Raw genomic sequence first — 22,355 nt, forward strand, 5'->3', positions numbered from 1 at the left:
GGGAGGGACTCTTTATCGGGGAGTGGATTGATAGGGCAAGGAGTAATGGCTTTAAACTAAAGGAGGGAAGATTTAGACTAGATATAAGACAGACATTTTTTACAATGAGGGTGGTGAAGCACTGGCCCAGGTTGCCCAGAGAGGTGGTGGATGGCCCATCCCTGGAAACATTCAAGGTCAGGTTGGACGGGGCTCTGAGCAACCCTGATCTCGTTGAAGATGACCTTTAAAGGTCCCTTCCAACCCAAACTATTCTATGATTCCAAACTCCACACTAGCAAGTGGGAGAAAGGCCAACTTTTCTAACCCTTGTTCCCTTAAACTGAAAAGCAAGTACCAAAATCCTAAGTCTTTTCTGAACTTACTTGTATATAACAGACGCATTTCCTCCTCAGAACTCTACAGATCCTCACTTCCCCTCAATTTTAAACTCCTTCTACCCTTCAGAAAGAAACACAAGAGTTTGTCCTCAAAAATAAGAGAGAAGCCTGCATTGGAAGCACTAATTTCTCACCAGGGTGCAAAACAGGGAGAACATAGAGGCAGAGGAAGCGCTAGTGAAGACACAACACTAAGGTGATGCTGTGGGGCAGTTTGTATGGGGTTTCCCCTTTCACAGCCCCAGCTAGGAAGCTTAGAAACACCCACATCTTGAGGAGCAACCCATCCAAACCCACCAAGGCCAAGAAGGCACTGACATCCCCACTGAAGGCACCCGAGAAGTCAAGGAGAAGCCCACGGCAAGGCCGGGACAACCCTCCGCATCCCAGCCCTGCTCCTTGCTGACCTCTCCGGGGATGCAGGGACCGGAGGCATCATGACAGGGGGGGACCGCGGGGCACCTCCCTCCACCTGGCCCTCCCCAAACCACGCTCCCTGCAGCCCCACGCCCGCCCCGCTGTCCGCGGCAGGGCTGGGCGGAGAGGAGGAGGAGGAGAAGGAGGAGGAGGCGGCGGCGGCCGGTCTCGCCTCGCCTCCCCCTTCTCTCTCGCCGGTTTTCCTTGCAGCATTTCCATGCTAGAGGTCTCCACCGAGCTGCGGAGAGAGGATCTGCCTGGCTGCGCCGGGCCCTCTTCCTTCCTTTGTGCATCCCCCAGCCCCGTGTAAGCCGTGCCCCCCCCCCCCCGCCCCGGCCGCCACGTCCCCGCTTCATCCACCCCCCCCGGAGCCTCCCCCGGCTCTGGAGACAGGAAGAAGCCGTCCCCCCCCCCCCCCGGGCAGACAGAGCCGGGGCAGCGGACAGGCGCCGGGTGCCACGTCGTGCCATCCTCCCCTTCCCGGCCCGCCCGGGGCACCGAGGCCGCATCCCCGCATCCATCCCCGCTCCGCGTTTTCGGCGGCGGCGGGGTCCCCCTCGGCGGATGCTTCGCGTCTCCCTGGAGCGCTAGTGCTAAATGCTGAGCGCCGACAGGATGGAGGAGTTTCACAGCGAGGAAGAGGAGCCCTGGTACGACCAGCAAGACCTGGAGCAGGGTAAGGATGGGGGCACCCCGCAAGCTGCCAGGGATGGCGGGCCAGGGGGATGCGGGGGCAGAAAAAAGGGAAAATCCTGGGTGCTGGAGGGTGGGATGCCTTCTCTCAAGACTCACATTTGCTTGGCAAAGCCAGCGCCTCGTCCTGCGGCGGCACCTCTGTGGAAATCTCGACTCCGCTGCTCCAAACCACTGTCCTCACCGTGGAAAGTTTAAAGCCGATGGATAGAGACAGGGAGCCCACATCGGTCCTGAGCACCAGGGGAGTACAAAATTTGGTGCGTTACATCCACAGGGAAGCTGGTTCCTCAGAAAACTTGCTGCAGGCAGAATCAGGCATGGGTAGTTATGCCATTGCTTTCACGTCAGAGCATTTGCAGGTAGAGTTAGCAGGCACACCAGCTAGAAATTGATACATCAGAAATAATGGGTTGCTAAGCTGAGGATGCTGAAATTGCTTAAAAGCTTTTGCTGTCCAAACCCAAATCCAAGGGCATCTTCAGCTTCTAAAACACATAATTACTTCTAGAGATTTTTTCCAATCAACCATAAAAGCAGGAGAAATTGGGAAGGAAAAAAAAAAAAATCAAGGACAAGTTTCAAACAACAAAAATAGCTTTGTTAGAAGATAAAAATTCACTTGAGTAGTTTGGTTTGAAGTAACTGTACCTACATTTGCACTAGTTCTATGTAATATTTATCCTGAGGCGGGACAGTTGGTGGCTCTGGGTATTTGGGGCTTTTTTTTTTTTTTTTAATTTTGCTTATCTTAATATTTTGAGTCAACACGCAGTAAGTAAATAACTGGAAGAAGTCCCATTTCAGGCCAGTAGCCCAGGAATGAACTGAACTGATTTGTCAACATGCAGGGAAAATCATTCCTACCTAAATACAGTACCCCTCTGACACATTGCACTATAGGTATGGTATATGGTATATATATTCATTTTAGCCAGCTGACTGTCAGCAGGGACGTGCGTGCAGTCCAGCTGCAGTGCCTCTGCCCACCGTCGCTCCAGTACATTATGTCATGATTTAAAGTTTACACAACTTCAGCTGCAGGGCAGAGGCCCAGAAAGGAATAATAACCACCCCCCCAGGGATCATTGCAGCTGGTTTTTAACCCCAATTTCTCTGTTAATAGGAAGTATCAATAGTGGGGTACCGGGCCCTGTTCTTTGAAACACAACGGTCAAATGAAGCCAGGGCAGAGCATGGAGATGGAGCTATCAGCTGAATAAACAGTGCAGCCTTTGAGTGCTCAGAAATTCACATTTCTGGGTGACGTCTTCCCATGGCTCACAAGGGGCCTGGGCACTGGTCCAGGGGCAGGATGCAGGCTGAGGAAGAGCAGAACTACGGGTGAATACAGGGAGTGTTGAACAACGCGGGAGCGATTGATTTTTACCTTACCGTTGTCCCTGGTGTCAGGTTCATGAGTCAGCACTGGCACCGTGCAACTGGCTCACAACAATAAAACCACCTTCCCGGTGCAGGCCAGGTTCCCAGCTCTGTCCCGGCAGCATAAATGCAGAATAACCACTCCCAGATGATGGATTGGTGCTGGGGATAGACTCCACCTTTGAGCACATACACGACTGGAGGAAAATACAGACCCAAAACAAAGCCCAGCTGTGGGGTTTGCAGCCTCCTGTACGAACGGGGGGCTGCACAGGCTAGCACAAACTCAGAAGGAGAGATGAGGAAGGCTTTAACTAAAATCACCCAACTGGAAAGGTCCTACGGGGTAATTACCACCGTAATTAATTTGCATGGTGCACAAAGCATCACGAAGGACAGTGCTAGACTTTGTCCACATACAGTGTGCCTTTGCATTACAGCCGTAGCAGTATTCCGAGATCTTTGGTGATGGCACAGCTGTGAAGCTGTTGGTTTGGAAATGGGGTGGGTGGAAAGTACGGTGGAAGACATCCAGTGTAGCATGATGTCGCGGGCCGGCATTACTAAGAGGATCGGCATGCCAACGGCCCGGGGTCGCGCAGAAACCCACGCCTGGCAGCAGCGCTGGGCAGGCAGAGGACAAAAGCACAGCCTTAAAGACTGTTCCTTAGGAGCCAGGGGTGGGAGAAACGAGAAGAAACCTAAGCGAGGAGAAGGTTCTTCTGTGAACCAGTTGGTTCCTGGGCCTTTATCGTCATTTCACAGCATCATCAAATATTTATTACATTTACATCCAAAACTGTTTGCTAAGCAACGGATGGCTTAACTGGGAGCTCTGTGATGATTATGTTAATTAACCATTTTAGCACCACAGAGGAAATCATGCCTCTAGCTCCACTCTGAGCACCTGTTACTTTCCTCCCATCCTCCACACAGCTTTGGCTTGCTGAAATAACTAATTTTTTCAAGAAAATATACCCCAATCACTCTTTTCCCCTCCCTGAAGTGCCCACAGCAACTGACTGCATTGACCACTTGCCTTGGAGGCAGCAAGATCCAGTCCCCAACCTCAAGGCCCTTCCAGCCTTCTTCAGATGAAGCTAGTGCCTTTCAGATTCCTTTACCTGTTCCCTGGCATGCTGTAAGCCTGCATGGCTCACAGTGTTGTACCGAGACACCTTAGCACATCGAAGCAGAGACTCAAATCCCAGCCAGGAGACTTAATGACAAGGAAACAGTAGTGGTGTCCTCTGAGGTGTTTCATTCTTATGATGATCTCTCTGGGAAGACTTTCTGATTTGAAGAAAGTGGTAAAAATGGAGCTCTGATTACTTGGTAGCATGGCTTTTCTTATTGCCAGGCTTTCTAAGCACGAATGGATGTCATCACTGCTTTGGTTCAGCCATAGCCTCACCTTCCATGGGCTGGGGAATCTGTGCCTCTAAGCACTAAAGCCAGAATACAGTGATGGTGAACCTTTTTCCAGCCATTGGGACCTGATGATGTGGCTACAGTTGCATCATACCCTGAGCACAGGGTGTACGTGCAGCCAGACCCCAAGAGAATGAATGAACTAAAATTAGAGAGTCTGAGCTGGGGATAAGTGGGGACACCTTTTCTGTTCATCAGGAGCATTTGTGTTCAGAAGGGCTGCGTGCCAACTCAATCACATCTGGATCCAAGGAGAGCAGAGACCAGACCCAGCAGCTATCTCTGCCAGACACGTCCAGCCTTCATCTCCTCCACAGCAGTCTCCCGAGTCCTCCTCAGAGTCACCCCGCTGCATTTCCTGATCTTCACAGCCTCCTTATCCTCCTGCCAGCATTCAGGTCAAAGCCAAAGAGCAGAGTGCAGTGCCAAAGGAGGGCTCTCAAAGCCACCTTTGTGGTCCCTGGAGCCTAAATACAGCCCAAGTGCTGGGGAGATTCCTCCTGTGTAAATAAAATGGCCTCGTACTGCTCCAAGTTAGCCAGCAGGACCAGAGGTAGCACAAGAAACAGCACATCATCTCATTGCCACTATGAGACTGATAGTCCTCTGCTCCTGGGCAGCCATAGAAACTTTTGGGCCAAACCATCTGCAATGCAGGCTTAGGACTTTATGGCTGTAACCTCTAAAGGTCTCCAGATTTAAGTATCTTATTTTAATTCCTCCTCCTCCTGCCAAGCATCTGATTGCTTGCATGCTAAGAAGGAAAATGACACAAGGTGCTGAGCTTGCACCACTCCCAACTCATCCGTGTAAAGACACAGGGTCACCAGTGCCCTGGTGATCATCCCCTGACGGTGGGATGAGCCCAGGGGATCAGAGCTAGCATCCATACCTGCCCGTTCTCTGCACCACAGAACTCTGCACTCCATAGAGCTACAATTCACTATGGGCTTGCCCATAGGATTCACTGCACCAGGGAGCAGGTGGCACCCCAAATTCTGTCCCTCGTGGTGCAGTTACCTCAGCAGTCCAGCTCAGGGGACAAGCCACCCAGCTTGCCTGTCATCCAGGAGCACAGCAGTTAACTCGCTGTCCTTCCTCCCCAGCAGCAAGCCAGAAGGATGGAATTTGCCTGCAGTAGCTGAGCCACTTACTTATTTAGCAGTGCAGTACAGCAGGTAGCTTATGGAAGTGGAAAGTTTTCAGTGACTAATTGCTGAGCTGCTTGGGAATGACAAGAGGGACTAGAGAAGTCACAGGAGACAAGGAAATAAGATGAGTTAGGTTAGTCTGAGGAAGGAACGAGAGCCTCCAAATCTGCAGAGGTACAAAAAAAAAAAAAAAGAATATATATATAGAGATGTATTTTCCTAGAATAAAAATTCCCCTGTTATGTGAAGGCAGCAAGAAAACAGGGCATGAGAGCCCCACACAGCAACTTCCAGGATCTCCCTCCTGATGTCTCACAGAAACTCATTCCTACATCTGCTGAACCCCAGGCACATACTTCCAGCTGTGGGAGGGAGCAGAATTAGAGGAACTGCTGGAAAGGCAAGAAGGAAAAAAAAAAAAAAAAAAGTCAGCTTTTTCCATGTGTCCCATCCTGAAACAATCAGCTAACAGTGGCATTTCTCCTTGGCAAGGCCACGTGCGAAGGATTTACGGTCCGAGACCTGAAGGACATTCCCCCCATGGCAGCCCTAGGCCCAATGGACAGGGAGCCAAGGCAGTGGCCACCAACACCCTGCATGGAGGGGCTGTCCCCCCCCTTGCATTTTTCAATCCTCTTTCTTTCCTCCTGTACCAGCCAGTGCTGGCTGGTGACAGGGCGGATGCACTGACTCGGTGTGACAGGCAGGAACCACTTAGAGCTGTGGGAGCACCAGGGTCCGATCCTGCTCCTGCTAAAAGCAGCCCCAGTGCTCAGGCTAACGCAGGGCTTGCTCGCTCCTGCACACACTCCATCTCCTCAGCTAAAAACGGCCTTTCTCAGAGCAGCACAGTGATCTATTCCCACCTCACCCGACTAATACATCCCTGTGCTCACACCAAATGCATCATTAGGGCTTCCAAAGCTTCTATTCATCACGCTCGAAAACACATACGTGGGCCAAGAATTTAGGAAAATACCTCCAATAGAAAATACTCTGGAGGAACAAGACCAGATGTTATGCAATTGCCGGTCTTTGCACAGCTGGGAATTTTAAAGTGATTTTATGTTAGGGTTTGGGGTTTTTTTGTTTGGGGTGTTGTTTTTTTTTCCATACATATTTAACAAACAGTTGTAAACCTTCTCTCCAAGAGGTAACAGTTCTTTTAATGGTTTAAACAGCCTGTTCCTCTGCAGCCTTCTGGTAAGTCACTCTAGTTTATCCCATGTGCAGTGCAGCTGCCCCCACACTGCTCAACTTGCCTCCTCCCTGAAGATGTCAGTCCTTCGAGTAGGTGGTATCCAAGTCCACACAGACCCCTTCCAATTCTGCAGCTGCAGGGATGGCAGATGGAACTAGGACATTATCGTGCTGCGCTCCAAGTTTTCTTGGCCCACTGGCAAGTGTTGAGTCCTGGGAAGGCTGGGAGGTCAGGGCTGAGCACTGGCATCTGCAGGAGGAGGCAGAGCAAGGACCAGCACAGAACATCATCAAACTCATACTGGAAGGCTGAGGGTGTTCCTCCTGCCTAGTTCCACAAATGGCACCGATCACTCACCTGTGGTCAGGACCTCTTCCCACAAGGGCAGCATCTCCAGCAGGTGCCAATAGCCAGGCACAAGGCAGTGTGTGAGCTTAGCACCCAGAGGAACAGGGCTCCAGAGCATTTCCCAGCAGTGGATGGGAAGGCAGCAGTACTGGGGCAGCAGCATGCAAGATGACACACTCTAGAGCCAAGCAGAGGAGCTGCTAGTGAAGAGGTGGGCAGGTTTTTGGTGTTGCTGCAGAGGGTCAGGCTGGTTTCTGCATTTAGCTGTACCACATGGCTGTGGAAAAAGGATCTTCTCTGTACCCACGTGCTTCTGGCACATAGAATAGAATCATCAAGGTTCCCTTCCTTCCTGGAAGGGACTTTTAAGGTCGTTGAGTCCAACCATCAACCTGACACTGCCAAAAACACCACTAAACCACATCCCTCAGCACCACGTCTACCCATCTTTTAGATACCTCCAGGGTTGAGGTATAAGAAGGAGCAGACAGGAGTAACCGGCAGCCACAGTGCTGCTGGTGGTCTCGGGAGCTGCTGCAGGTGGCAGTTGTGCTGGAAGTTGGTTGGTCTCAGAGACCAAACCTCTCAGGATCAGTGGTCCCTCCTGCCTGCCCCCAGCAAGGGGACAGCAAGGGCGGCCAAGTTGGCCAGCAATGGCTCAGAGTAGGAGAATAGGTTGTGTGAGCAGGAGCAGGGCTGGAGAGCTGACATGGTTGTGGCAGCCCATCACCGTGGGCACCGTGCTCTGCTGCACGAGTGCACCGACCTGTCCTTCGCAGGTCGCCTTTGCTTGGAGCTCTGCACGTGCACAGTCCTGTGGTGCAGCAACAGCAACACACACAAAGTCTCCCTGGAGCTAATCCTCCTTGTCCATCCTGGGTCAGTTACAGCCTCCTGTCCCCAAAACACACTGGGTAGATGGGATTCCCACACGGTACCCAATCCACGTGCCTGTGTCTTTAGCTTTAAAAGAGTAAAAGCCTCTATTCACGGTTCTCTGCATCCCAACATAATTAATTAGATGGAGCTTTGCTGCCCAGAGGAGTGGGGCACGCAGCAAAGTGCTGGCTGCCTCTTTCCTCTCTGCTTCTCCCCAACAACTCCACTTGTATGTATTTATTTAGGACGCTTTCTGATCCAGGTGCACTATCAGAGCCTCCGAGCCACCAATCACCAAGCTCTTTGAAACCATTTTAGTCTACAAGGCAAACACGGGCAGCGAGGCTGTTGAGATAAGAGAACAGCAGGAAAAGACGCAGATGGGGCTGCGACCATGGTCTAATAACATACTCTGTGTTATCATGCTCTAACAACTTGGCAAAACACATATTGATTGCTGTGGGCGCAGGGACAGGACTGCTGTGTATGTGTTTGTATAGACATGTACAGCTTATAAGCAGAGGTAACCATCGTAAGTGTCAAACATTAACATACAAGGGAGACTTTGGGGCACAGAGTGTTAGAGGGCAGAAAGAAAGAGGTGAGCATCAATTAAATAAATTTTAAAAAACCTGATGAGCATCTGAGAAGAATAAAAAAAAAAAAAGAGGAACTGATAGAAAGGAAATACCGAATAAGATTGAAAAATATAGAAGGCAAGGAAGGCAGCAGCAGGGACTAAGAAAAGAAGGCTGGTGGGCTTCCCTGCAGCACAGCACGGTACAGACAGAGCACCCCCGAGACCCTTGCCAGGGTTTTCTACTCCTTGGTGATGCCTTTTGCTCAAGGGACTGGAGACAGCACAGAGGGAGCTGCTCTCGTTGCACTGCTCTTGCCTCGACCCCCTGCAAACCACATCTCTCTGCCACCACCTGAGCTCCTCCCCGACCAGGGAAGCTTGCAAAGCCAAAGGCAGCCCAGGAGTACGTAACAGATTACACAAGAAAAAAAGGAAAGGAAAGGAAGAAAAAGAGCAAAGAGGAAATCCAGCAAATCTCATTAAGCTAACAGAAATGCCTGTGTACCCAACATCAGCTGAGCCCAGCTAGAGCCACAGTTTGAAAGGAGGATGTGAAGAGGGAGGACACAGCCGTGCTGCCAGGGACCTCCTGCACAGCCCCTGCCTGCGCTCACCCAGCCCTGCCACAGGCACCTTTCCCTCTTGCTGCATTGGGCTGCTCTGCAAAGCAAACCCTGCCTTTGCCATATACCTGATTACACCAAAATGGCAGGTCCCCATGAAAAAACCCCACAGAACATCAAGCGCAAAGCTGATCTGGGGAGGAATGTCCAAGATACACCAGTGTGAGAAGGATGGAGAATCCACACCTCAGCAGTAACCCCAATGGCTCTCTGAAAGCTCTGCCTGGCCATGGGAAACACTATCAGCTGTGGAACAGGCATATTGAAAAGGCCTTTCCACATCCAGACATGCCTGCAGGTGGTTCACAAGATGCTGTCAGGTGGCACTTGCTTCTCTGCATCCCAGCACATTCCATTGCAAAGGCTTATAGGGGCTAAGAACACAGATTGCCTCCATCACCTGTCATGGAGCAGCAGTAAGCGATATACAAAAGCTGATCTTCATTGTAATATACTCAGACAGCACAATCCCTTGCAACTAAGAAGAAAAATAAATGAGCAGCAAGTACACCCTACCCTGGGGTAAACCAGCACAGCATCATTTATTTAGATGTTGAAAGGGATAATTGCACCTACCCTTGACTCTAAGTACCCGTGTGTAATGGAGCAGATAGCAAATGCAATTAAATTAAACGTCAACAGCATTAAACATCAGTTCTTAACTCTCAGCCTACCCCATCCATCAGCTACCAAGCACCCTGAACTTCCTCCGGAGACCTCCACACCAGAGCTCCGCTCGCTGCTCCTCCCCGCACTTCTGCGGGTGAATCCACCACCTGCAGCAGGAGAGGAGCAGCCCTTTCTCTAGACCCACCCCTTGAAGGAGGGACAAATAATTCCTTAATAGATGCTTAGCTGAAAAGAACCTGCAAAAACATGCACCATAACCCCCTAATTTTCAGTTCTACGAGCCAAAGGACTTCTAAGCCCTCCATGCAAGCCTGTCTGTCTCACAGGATGGGGAGAAGGTTGGGTTATTTAAAGGTGAGGAGCAAAGCTCACCTGTGCTCAGAGCAGCAGGCATGTTCTTTCACAGCCTAAACACGCGAATCCCTCGACGCAAGACAGACGATGGGGAAAAGCCCAAAGCGGCTGCTCCAGATGGAGGCTATCTCCAGGAAGTATTTACGAGGACCACTGAATAGCTACTGGATCACCGATGTGCCGAGAGCAGCCAAAACTGCTCGGCACCAGGCTTAACGCTCCCCAAAAGCCACAACCAGGAGATGCTGAGGGGAAAAAAAAAAAATACCTTCAGAGAGTGGGCTGTGCCAAAACAGCTATTCCCAAAGAGATGCAGGCCAGCACCGGGAAGGCAGAAACTGCTCCAAACCCATTTTGTGCCTCACTGCAAGCTGCTGCGGAGGCTGGGGCAGCCGGGAAGCACTCGGCTCCACAGCAGCCCCGTGCCGTGCACGTCTGCCCGAGCCGGCATTGCCACGGGATGCTGCAGCAGGGGAACACCCTACAGTTGGTTCCTCAGCCTCTTTCAGTCAAACACAACCTGCTACAGTTTTTGGATCCCAATTTTTTTTTTTTTTTTTTTTTTTCCCCAACTCTCTCCAGTGACACAGAGCTAGCAGAATTATCGCTGGGCTGATGATGATCTCCACAGCTCCAGGATGGCTGCCTCCTCGATGCACCCCCTGGCCACGCTCCCCTGTACCGAGCGCTGCTTGGATTCAACTCCCGCTCCCTTCCCACCATATGGTCTCTCCTCTCTTCCCCTCCCTCCTCGCTCAGGCGCCTTTCCTGCGGAAGCTTGCAGGGAAATCCAGCCTCCCTCCCTCCCTTCGCTTTGCTCTGTAGGCGCAGCTCTTTGTTTGGGGACGCGGGGTGTTCTCCTTGGCTGGTGTTAATTAGAAAGGTCACGTCAGCGCTTGCGGTACTAAGAGCCAGCGGGTACGGAGCTGGTGGTGCCCAGGACTGTTTGCATCCACCGCCCTCTCCCAAATAGGATTTGGGCTACACCGGGCTCCCCAATTTTTAAGCGGAATGTTGGCCGTTTCGCAGCGGTGCCTTCGATGCAGGCAGGCTGCGGGGGGGTCGGGCACATCGAGCAGACACGCATCACAGCCGCTCCCCACCACTTTATTTCTCCTTCTGCATCCAGCAGGGAGGGGGAAGGGAGGCATCAGCATATCTACTAAATTAGGGCAAGTCCTACAGCACTGCCTGGCTGATCTGACGGAGGAGAAGCAAAGAGGAATTAAAAAAAAAAAAAAAAAATATTGTGGGAAAACACAGTGTTATACAAAGAGAAACCCCAAATAGTTCTTTCCCCCCACCCCAAACAACTTGCTGGAAAATTCACATTCAGGTTTCTGAGGTCTCAAAGGAGAGGAGCCATGTGTGCCCCAAGCTTGTGCAGAGCCCCAATTAGTGCAAAAATCAAGAGGGAGCTGGTCTAAAGATGACATTAAAGCACTTTCACACAGCATCCCCTCTGTCCCCACAGTCCCACGGCCCGGGGGAGACCAACAGGTAGGGAAGAGGACTCAGGCACGAGGGAGATGGATGAGACAGGATTACCGAGGATGCTTTGCCTGGCTAGTGAGCAGAGAGTGAGCGAGCGTGTGCGTGACGATGGCCGAGGCAGTTAAAAGACACTAAAAGAACCAACTCCCCCGTGTCCTTCAAGCCCAGAGTCTCCCAGGCCTTTACGCTCAAAATGGAAAGGAAGAATCAATTTCCTCCTCAGAGCTCAGCCCCTTTCTTTCCTCTTTCCCACTCGTCCCCAAACGCTGCCCATTTCCCCCATTAAATTATTGCTGACAGAGCCCTTTAAATTACAACGCAGGATCTTGCGCTGCCTAATCCACTTAACTCAACCCCAGCTGATTAAATTGGATGCCATATGGTGGGAGAGCGCTGGTTAATCTGCAGGGATGGGGACACACTTGACTCATTACCTGGAGTGCAGCACGGAGCCCTCTCCCTACTCGCCTCTGCGCCGGGGGCCCTGCTTGCTGCGAGGGATGCGATCTGCAGGGTACCGGTCTCCAGCAGCGACACCGGCTCTGCCAAGGTGGCAGTGCCATTAAATACAGCCCCAAGCAGCTTAAAGGCACATATTGTCCTCTGTCTCTGCTGGCATCTGGCTGTTCCCCTGTCCCCAGCTGGTGTAGTAAACATTCGGTCTCCCAAGGGCACTTTGGAAACTGGGGAAATTTGGTGCTTGGGAAAAAAAAAAAAAAAAAAGTAATAAAAATAGGTGGAGGAGGTCTGTCCGTGGGGAAACGTGCCAATATCTTGATTGCATTGATAGCCGGGATTTCAGCCCTCAGACCAGGTCACTGTGCAATGATGAGGATTATAATTAAAAAGGTCACAGCCTAGAATAACACCCTGCAATGCAGGCTACAGCTGGAGAGCACATTCCCGTGGCAGAGGGAGACTCAAGGACACACTGAGCAGCTGTTGGCTGGACCACACCTGGGGAGACAGTCCTCGGGCACCGCTAGAGCTGCACAGAAAGAAACCCGGCCATCACCCAAATTAATAACATATCAGCACTTCCCACAGCATAGTGTTATCCATCAGGAAAGCCCATCCCAAGCACTGACAGCCCTCCTCCCGGGGAGCACTTGTGTCCCAGAGGTCAGTGTGAGTCTCATTGTGTGATGTGCCATTTGAAGTACAAGAGATCCATGGTTTTCCCAGGCTCACAACACATCCTAGGCATCCTGGTTCCCCTTCTTCTTTTCCTAGTGACCAAGTATCACTTTTTCACAATCAACCCATGGCCAAAATAACTGCTGGAAAAAATTACAGCTGCTCTCAGCCCTAGCAAAACCTTTGCAAAACACACCATTTGGAGAAGCATTACAGCAGGCTGAGAAAATGCCAGGGCAGGAGACCCAGGCCCCCTCACACACTGCAGGATTGCCACTCCTAAATTATCTAAAACTTCATGATGACCCTACCAGAGAGAGAAATAATACATATCAAGATCTGTTTCCTTACCTTTTAGGAGGCTTAAGGTCAGATTTTCAGTCTACCACCGTAAGAGCAAGAACTCACCTCTAAAAGCACCAAGAAAAAAACAAACCCACATGATCACAGGAGGGGTCAGGCTTTAAGAAGACAACCAATTTCTGTGAAAGCAAGGGGCTGTTATCAGAGCCAGCTGTGCCTTTCCAGGCCTACAAACGGCATCACCTGAGGTGCTCAAGCTTTGGCCAATACAGGACTCATAGGGTGCTGGGGCTTTTTCTTTACCCAGGAGGCAGCAAACCCACTATTTTAAGCCAACCACGCTGTCAACATCTATTTTTCCACACACTTCTCCTAAAGTCCAACTATTTCACTAGCTTCCTAAGGGCATTTGGAGGTGGCAGAGAGTGAGTACAAAGCGGTTTGTCCTCACCCCGGAGCTGCCCCAAGGAAAGAGCCACAGACCCGGCCGACACAGCGCTGCCGGGGTGGCAGATGTGGGAGGTGATTCCAGCCCCCTCGGGCCACGCGTGGTTTTATTACTCATGTCAGTCTATTAGCAGGTGATGGATGGAGGCTGACAGGGGAAGGCAAGGCACTCCCTTCATTAGAGATAATAATATAATTTACAGAGCATCCCCAAGGCCCTGCAGGGCTTTACCAACCCTCGCTCTCATTTTGACGGATGCTGAGCCCCTCTCAGCCCCACAGGTCTCAGCAATAGGGGATGGAAGTGCTGAATACCTGCCACAGCCAAACCCTGTGGGCCTGATCCTGGCTACACAGCATGTAGTGCAGCACACAAGGGTTATACAGCCAGCCGGGTACCAAATCCTTGTTGCATGGAGGAGTTGCAGATGTCCTGAGCTCAGCTTCCCCTTGCTCCTGCAGCCCAGCAAGACGAAGGATGCCAAATCCTGTAAGTCCCATACACATCCATGTCAAAACCTGTCAATAAAACCAGCACTGTGCAAATGTGCCACTGTGTTTGGTGCGGCGGCATCTGGGGACCCCACCGCATCCACCGGTGGAGCCGTGGGAACTGCAGCAGCTTTGTTCCCTCTGCTTTTCAGACTTGCATTTGGCCGCGGAGCTGGGGAAGACGCTGCTGGAGCGCAACAAAGAGCTGGAGGACTCCCTGCAGCAGATGTACGCCACCAACGAGGAGCAAGTGCAGGAAATCGAGGTAGGGACACAGTCGGGCCAGGGGTGGGGATGGGAACTGCTCAGCCACCGCTGTCACCTGAGGATGATTGTGGGGAAGGGGCGCTTCCACCAGTGCCAACAGCTCAGATGCCAGGAGAAAGGAAGGGATACACCATGGGGATGGGAGTTAAAGTCCCTTCTGTATGTGCCTGAAGTGGGGTGGATTATGGTCTGGTCAAGCCCATCCCAGTGCTGGAGAGTGTCCCTTTCCCCCACTAACTGGGATTTTTCCCCCTTTTTGCATCCCCACCCCCTGCCCAGATGTGCACACCAGATTTCAACTCTAGGTTGCATCTGGGGCATGTTTGGCCTTTCCCTGCCCATCTGCCAGCCTTCACACTCGCTTCTCTCTGCCCTGCTGCTGCTTTCCCTTGATTCCAGTTATTCATAATCGCGTTTGTTCCCAGCTGGCCCCTTGGCACCCCCGTAACACAGCCCCCTTTGTTAGAGGCATAAAATAGCTCTTTCTCCAAGAGCTGCAATCTAAACCACTGTTTCAAACATCCTTTGGGGTCAGGGCAGTATTTCTAAGAGCCCACAGAACTAAGCTTAGAAGCTTAAACCTGCTGTGCCGGGAGGGTTTTCATCCACTGGAAAACTTCTAGGGATCTGTGAATTAAAAAAGATCAGAAACCCCCCGATTTAAAGAGGCACAGGGCAGAGGAGGGCTGTGAGATCACAAGAGCCTCATGCAATGGCTACAGGGATGTGACAGCTGACGGCCAAGGAAACTGGTGGATGAATTTAGCCATCCCCACCAGCAGGATTTGGGATCTGGTCCCAACTGAGGGTGAGCTCTTGGATAGATGCCCCTCTCCCAGGATGAAACCTTGCGATGACAGACTCACAGAAAGGGGTCTTTGAACAGGCAGAAGCCATGAGGCTCCTCACATTTCACAGACTCAGAGTTTTAGCCTGAATTCCCAAGGAAACGCAGCTTCTGTAATCAATCTGTCAGAGGATCCAGTAACCAACTGGCCAATTTCAGTCAACTTTGGTGAAGGGTCACAGTCCCAGGGATATCAACTTTCTTTGGGTAGCGGGAACAAAAAAGCAGCTGAACAGGGAGAGACTGAGCTTAGTGCCCTTCAAAGAGGTCAGGAGAAGTTCAATCTGATTTTAGACACAGAAGTACTCACACTGGGCAGGGCTATGAATATTTCACCTGTGCAAGAAGGTTCAACCAGGCAGCGGATAAATCAGCCCTGAAACACATTGTCAGAGGAAGCAAAGGCTGTAGGAATTTCTGCCTGTGAAACAACCTGGATACTGGATGTGGAGCGTTTCTGTTTCGTTTTTTCTCACAGTACCTGACCAAGCAACTAGAGATGTTGCGGCAGATGAACGAACAGCATGCGAAAGTCTACGAGCAGCTGGACCTGACAGCACGGGACCTGGAGCTAGCTAACCAGAAGCTCGTGCTGGAAAGCAAGACATCCCAACAGAAGATACAGTGGTATGGCCTCCCCTCCTCCTGCCGCAGCGATGTTGTACCCGAGAGACCTTCATCTCACCTTTCCCCTTCCCCAAAGCGCAGCGTGTCCGTGCCATTTAAGCCATTCTCTTATCACTCTGGTTTTGCAGCCATTTACAACACAAGCTCATTGCACCGATGCTGGTTAGCCCCAGCACAGACACCCCTGGGACAAGGGCTGGGTAAAGAAATGTCTGTAGCTGCCAGGAGAGAGGCACGGCAGCCTCTCCTCCTCCTCCTCTTCCTCCTTGGATGCGTTTCCTTCAAGAAGAGGCACATAATCATATCAGGGAGGTCCCCAGCACACAGCCCTGCAAAAACACTAGGCACAGATCCAGCATTTAGTGAAACCCTGGCTAGCCCATGCTGAAACACCAGTTTGTCAATAACTATTTCTTTCCTAAAGCAGCCCCACGATCAAGGTCATCCCTGGAAACAACAAACTAAGCCATGTCCTTGCGATGCAGCATCTTTTGCAAACAACTGTGCAGAGAGGGCGTTTCGGAGCAGAGACTTTTACAAACTGCATTCACAGCCAGAACAAAACTAAATCTCTGCCCAGTCTCTGTGTTTATCTCTGCAAGAGAAACAAGAGGAAGAGAGTAAATCGCTCGCCTGCTTGCTTTTAGTGCAGAGATATTCCAGGGTGGTGCTTATGCCCCAGAGGTGACTGTTTTAGCCAACTGAATAGAGGACAGAGGGTCTCAAATTAGTGCAATCCCCTGCCGCTGCTTCAATTCCCCACCCTTTTCTACAAACAACCCCATCACTCCAGAGCAACCACGCAGAGAAAGACTAACCACTGCCATGAAAAGCCAGCACTGTCACGCTCCCAGGGCTAGCAACTGGAAGCACCTTCCATAGACTGGCTTTCTCTATAGGGGAAAAAACACCTTTCAAGGACCTGTAGTGCCTGACTCCTCATCCGTGCTCCCTCCTCTCTCCACAGCTTGACGGAAACGATCGAGGGGCTGCAGAACCAAGTGGAGGAGTTGCAGAAGCAGGTGGAGGAAATGCGGAGCTTGGAGCAGCTCCGCATTCGGCGGGAGAAGAGGGAGCGGCGCCGAACCATCCACACCTTCCCCTGCCTTAAGGAGCTGTGCTCCAGCCCCAGGTACAGAGCCTCATCTTTAGCAACCCCCCCAACCTTCTCCTCCATCTCCTCTCCCTGTGAACAGGGGATGGGGTGGGTTAGCCCCTCTGGGGGTGCACAAAACCCCACATACACCCCCCACAGAGATCCAGGCTCATGCATAAGAGCCTGAAGCTCAATGCTGGAGATGAAGGGAGGACCTTCCTCCCTCCTACCTGCCTGAGCAGGTGGCGTTGGCAAAGCAGAGCCTTCATGATCCCAGCATCAGTGATGCCTCGAATGGGGAGACATAAGCTCCTTTTCAGAGGGCAAGAATAGCTGCCCAGGAGGATCTGGATGCCTCACGCAGCTGCAGTGGGCCAGGCTGCAGGGGACAGGCGTTGCTGGAGGGCTGGGACTCTCCTGGCACATTGGCAGGGAGCTGCACAGGAACACTCACCAGACAGGACGCATTGCTCGAGCTCCAGATGGCTCAAACCAGCCTCTCCCAGTACAGCCCACCCAGTTACACACCATATGAAGAGGACCATTACCTCAAGCTGCCCACGCAGCTTCCCTTCCCAAACCAACACAGCCCTTTTTCCCTTTGCAGTTGCCTCCCAGCACAGGACCAGTATCTCTGGCACACTAAAACCAGCTGGGATGGTGCATTTTTCCCTGTACCCCCCCCAAGAGCAGCCGTCACACACCCAGATACGCCACGTGCTGCCCGATGCTGTGCAAACACCTTCAGCACTATTGCACACTTGATCCTCCTTAAAACCCAGCCACGGTGTTAATTCAATGACCTCGTGAGGGCATTCCTTGCTCAGCTTTGTCTGTAATAGAGGCTTCTTTAAATAGACACGCAATCGATAAACTTTGTTACTGAAAGCATCCCCTGCCAGAGGATGTGAACAAAAGACACTTTTACTGCAGCAGCAAAGGGGATGTTATGAGGCCATAACCTAACCCCCAGCAAAATCCACTTAATGTGGATTCTCTCCCCCAGTCCCACTCTCCCCCGCCCAGTGCCTCGGGAACCTCAGTCGTGTTTGCAGCTCTGCAGTTGGCTCCGAAGGTCAGGCTGCCCTTCGGTAACTTGGAAACGTGTTCAATCCCCAACACCACCACCAGCCGTGCTTCCCAGGGGAGGCCACGGTGCTCGCTCTTTTCCAATCTGTTCTAAGCAGACAGGATGCCACGGGCACTTCATTGAGGAGGAAAATCTGATTTCCCGGCAGCAACACAAGGGAAGGAGGAAGTGCTTGTTATCGCTTCCCAGGCAATGAAGAAGGGGCGACTCTGTCAGAAGTCTCTGCCTGTCCCCTCCTTGCTTCTCCCACTCTCCCTGGAGCACCTGCCGGACACAGGACAGCACAGCCTGTGCTTCTGTTTTTTGGCTGCGTGGGGGGCTTGGGGTTGTTGGCAGATGCAGTGAGTAGTTGGTGAACTCCATGACACAGTGAGTAGCTGATGAACTCCAGCAGGAAAAACTCAAAGTCTTCTACTTTCAGCTCAGACTGGTAGACTTGAACGTTCATCCTTGCTTCACAGCAGCATTGATGGCTTGTCCATTAACCAGATGAGTCTTTTACCTTTTAGGGTTTCATTTCCCTCCTGTCTTTGATAACTGCTACCAAATAAGACTGCAGGTTCTCCAGGACAGAGCCTGGTCTCTGTGTCCAGAAGAGCCCCAACCACTTGTGGTCTCCCGGCACACAGGAGTAGGCACACCTCACTCCATGGGCTCAGGTCACCTCCTTTCTGGGCATCAGTGAAATTAGTTACACAACAATAAGACACAATGAGTCTCTCGTGGACCGTCACTTGGTCAGACTCTCTTAAGGGTCCTTCTTCTCTTTCAGGTATGAGGACGCATTCCAGGTCCACAGCTCTTCCACAGAGTTCAACCAGAAGCCTCTGGAGAGGGAGAATGAGCGTCTCCAAGCCATGGTGAACTCCCTGAGGTCCCAAGTCAATCAGGAGAAGCAGCGGAAGGAGAGGGTTGAGCGAGAGTACACCTCCGTCATTCAGGAGTACTCGGACCTCGAGCAGCGAGTGTGCGAGATGGAGAACTGCAAACTGCGCATCAAGGAACTGGAAGCAGAGCTCCTAGAGCTACAACAGATGAAACAAGTCAAGAAGTATTTGCTCAGCAGAGAAGACAACTTGTCCGAGGCCCTCCTTGAGCCACTGAATAACGCCCCAGAAGCAGACTACATCGACCTCTCCGAGGAGGAGGGAGGGAAAAGTCACGGGCCCTCAATGACACCTTCCCCAAACCACCCTGTCCGGAAAAGCTGCAGTGACACAGCCCTCAATGCCATCGTGACCAAGGATGCCGTGAGCCGACACGAGGGCAATTACACGCTGCACGCTAACAACGTGCGCAAGCGGGGCATGTCCATCCTGAGGGAAGTGGACGAGCAGTATCACGCCTTGCTGGAGAAGTACGAAGAGCTCCTGAGCAAATGCCGGCAGCACAAGGACAGTGTGCGCCACACGGGGGTCCAAACGTCCCGGCCCATCTCTCGCGACAGCTCCTTCAGAGACTTCCGAGGAGAGGGACACGAGTTGGAAGAGCGGAAAACCATGGAGAAGACCATCAGCAAACACGTGGAGGCGGTGGACAAGCGGCTGGAGCAGAGCCAGCCCGAGTACAAGGCTCTTTTTAAGGAGATCTTCTCCCGCATCCAGAAAACAAAAGCAGACATCAACGCCACAAAGGTGAAAAACAAGAGCAGCAAATGAGTTCCTGCCCCTCTGCAAACTCCCACGTGCAATCACAACAGCCAAGTCTTCTCCTCAGCCCCAGGAACCACCACGTGGCCCCACTGCTTTGAAGGTTCGCGAGGTCTACAAGCAAGAAAACGTCACGGAGACTCAACTCACTTTTTTTAAGCTTGGGCTCTGGACAACTCGCTGGGACAATTGTACATTGTAGTTAGAGGATTTCAGAAACTGTATGATGGATCTCTGCATGAGTTGCTGCCGCTGCCAGACATCACAACAGCAACGTAAACCACACCACAAAAAAAGAAAACCGATCACCTCCTCCACCCTTTTCAGCTTGTCTTACAGCCCAGTTATCTGCAAGCGAAAGCCTGGATGTCCTCCAGCATCCTGCCACAGCTGGAGCACAGTGTTTTAAAAGTAAAATGAAAAGCCATCAGAACTCCAGGGGCTGCTCCGGCACAGCAGCCCAACCCTCCACTTTGGTTTTATGGCTAAGAACCTACGCTCGTACCCAAGAGACTTCTGTCTACGCCTCCCCCCTCCCCAAAGGGCAGTATGTTCTTGCTGTTTAAGCCATTCTCTTATCAGTCAGGTTTTTCAGCTACTTACAATGCAAGTTCATTGCAACTGGAAAAACTTGAAGAGAAACTTAAAACTTATTGTTCTGTCTTCATCACCGTCGCTTAATATTTCAGTCCATACCCTCCAGACTTTGTAGGCACATGGGATTTCCTCGCTTTAAGTCTGCCCCAGTATTTCAGCCCGGGTGAAGCACTGTGCCTGGTAGGAACCTGATGACCAGGGCTTTCCCATAAGCTAGACAAGAAGTGCTATTACAGTATCAGAGACATGCTTTCATCTCACGGTCTGGGTACCAGCCCTCTGTGCTGAGGGCTCTTCAAGAGGTTGCCATTGCCCCGTTGTAGCAAACCCCTCAAATACAGCTTGCATGGGCTTGCAGAGCTGGCTACGCGTGACTTGCACGCAAGCAGAAGGACAAAGCACCACACACACGGAGTCAGGAGCCCCAGCCCTGGCAGTAGCGCTGACCACACATCGCCCCACGCTTTTGCTCTGAACATCTCCCTGGTCGAGAGGACAGATCTCAGTTCTCTGCTGAAAATAAACTTTCTTGGCTGAGGCACTGTCTCCAAAGATTGTCACCTCTCCTGTTCCAGTTCACTTTCCAGCACTGAAATCTCCTCAGCTTCGCTTCCACAGACATGCAAACACACAGCCAAAAGGCCACTGCAGTCTCAGGAATCACCAGTTTCCATTTTTCATGAACTAGATGTTGACCTTGAACGGTCAGACAGGCGTTTTAGGCATAGAAGCGGCATTTCATTACAGCTTAGGCACCACCCCGAGCACCGAGCCACAAGAAACGAGCAGTTCAGTGTAAGCTACCTATTCTGTACCTGCCTGGAGACAAACTTCAGGCCAGATATGGATTCTATTTTCACCAGCTTCCATCCCAAAGTCTTGGGGAAATGGCTGGGATTTTTGCAACATTGAGATAAACAAACGAGAATCTGGCTTTGGAGGGGGAAGACTGTTAAAATGTAATTAACCTCCAAGTCCAGGGCCTTGACGTTATGAGGAGCTACCTTTGTTTTGCTTCCCATGGAGTTAATGGAAAAAATACCCCCCAAAATACCCTCTTTTGTTAAGCTGAGTACCACGGAGGTAAGCTGGCAAGGAGTGCAATGCCCAAATCACACCCGCTCCAGAGGTCTCCTCCTCAGCCCATCCACCACCAAGGTTCCGCTCTTCCACGCTCTGCATTTTCAGGTGCCCCATGGCCCCGAACTCGAGGAACGTCGGGAGCCATACGCACGACTGTGGCTACCAGCTCTGCAACAGTATGGAGAACCTTCATGCCTTATTTATTTATAACGGAAAGCAGTTGTCTAATAAAATAAAATAAATAAAAATGAACAACAGCAGCAACAAAAGCGTCATTGTTGATTTTGTCGGAGCATTCACCACCCCGTTAATTCAACACTTGTGGCAGGGGGTATCTGAAGCAACGTTGGTTTAAGTCAGCCAGTGTTTACTCTCGCAGTCAGCTGGTTGCTCCAAAGGTGTGGGAAGAGGATCGCCTTCACTTTCCATTTTAAACAATCCTGCATGAATCACCACCACAGTTAAGTGTACAGCACTTAGATTAAATATATTTTCAAATACTTTATTCTCTTCCTGAATAAAAAGAAACACCAGGCTTCTCAAAGCCAAGACTTTCTTTACAGCTTTTTTTACTTTTAAGAACAGCAGAAGAGTTATTCATTTGATTTTCACGTACGATTTGGGTCAAGAAAATGCTTCAGGCTCCTTTGCAGAAAGCAGAGAGAATGTGCCGAACTATACTGCTGCATTATTTATATAACATACATTTTATGCACTTGGACTACTAACATTTGCCACATGATAAAAACCCTTCTTTTGTCAGCTCTGAAGTCTCTGTAAAACCACGCAATTTTTAAGCTTGCAATTCAAATGCTATTTTTGTTTTGGCCTTTCTTGAAAACCCCACATCCAAAAGTGACTGATGTAAGGAACACGATATTAGTATTTGTAGCTTAACAAAGGAACAGCTGCCGTATATCAGCAGTTTGTTCAGCAAAGTGCTGAGGGCATTTTTCCTGCATCCAAAAATATTAGTGGCTGTATAAATACATCCTGATGACTCTGTGAGTCACAGTCACTTCATTTTTTTTCTTGAGTGAGGCTTTCAGCGATCAAAGGAGGAAAAAATAAGCATCTTCTGGCCTTTTATCTCACCTTCTATCTAAACTTTTCAAATTGCTTTGAAAACACCAAGGAAAACTACACAACTCCATTA

General features: G+C 51.0%; 1 protein-coding gene across 1 annotated transcript; it reads left to right on the forward strand.

Annotated features, from left to right (window-relative positions):
* Positions 1–1,219: 1,219 nt before the first annotated feature.
* Positions 1,220–21,425, forward strand: CDR2L (cerebellar degeneration related protein 2 like). The gene is made up of 5 exons (XM_074160175.1): positions 1,220–1,473; positions 14,096–14,208; positions 15,536–15,684; positions 16,652–16,816; positions 18,643–21,425. Exons 1-5 carry the CDS (start codon positions 1,395–1,397, stop codon positions 19,526–19,528), a joined length of 1,392 nt encoding a protein of 463 aa, XP_074016276.1. The 5' UTR covers positions 1,220–1,394; the 3' UTR covers positions 19,529–21,425.
* The last annotated feature ends 930 nt before the right edge of the window (positions 21,426–22,355 follow it).

The sequence above is a fragment of the Numenius arquata genome, chromosome 17 (assembly GCF_964106895.1).
Source record: "Numenius arquata chromosome 17, bNumArq3.hap1.1, whole genome shotgun sequence".
Lineage (NCBI taxonomy): Eukaryota > Metazoa > Chordata > Aves > Charadriiformes > Scolopacidae > Numenius > Numenius arquata.

Bases quoted from the DNA above. Each gene is read 5' to 3' on its own strand.
- CDR2L (XM_074160175.1), top strand. From the start codon at position 1,395: ATGCTGAGCGCCGACAGGATGGAGGAGTTTCACAGCGAGGAAGAGGAG. The intron at 15,685-16,651 runs GTATGGCCTCCC...CTCTCTCCACAG, and splicing joins TCCCAACAGAAGATACAGTG to CTTGACGGAAACGATCGAGG. The intron at 16,817-18,642 runs GTACAGAGCCTC...CTTCTCTTTCAG, and splicing joins GAGCTGTGCTCCAGCCCCAG to GTATGAGGACGCATTCCAGG.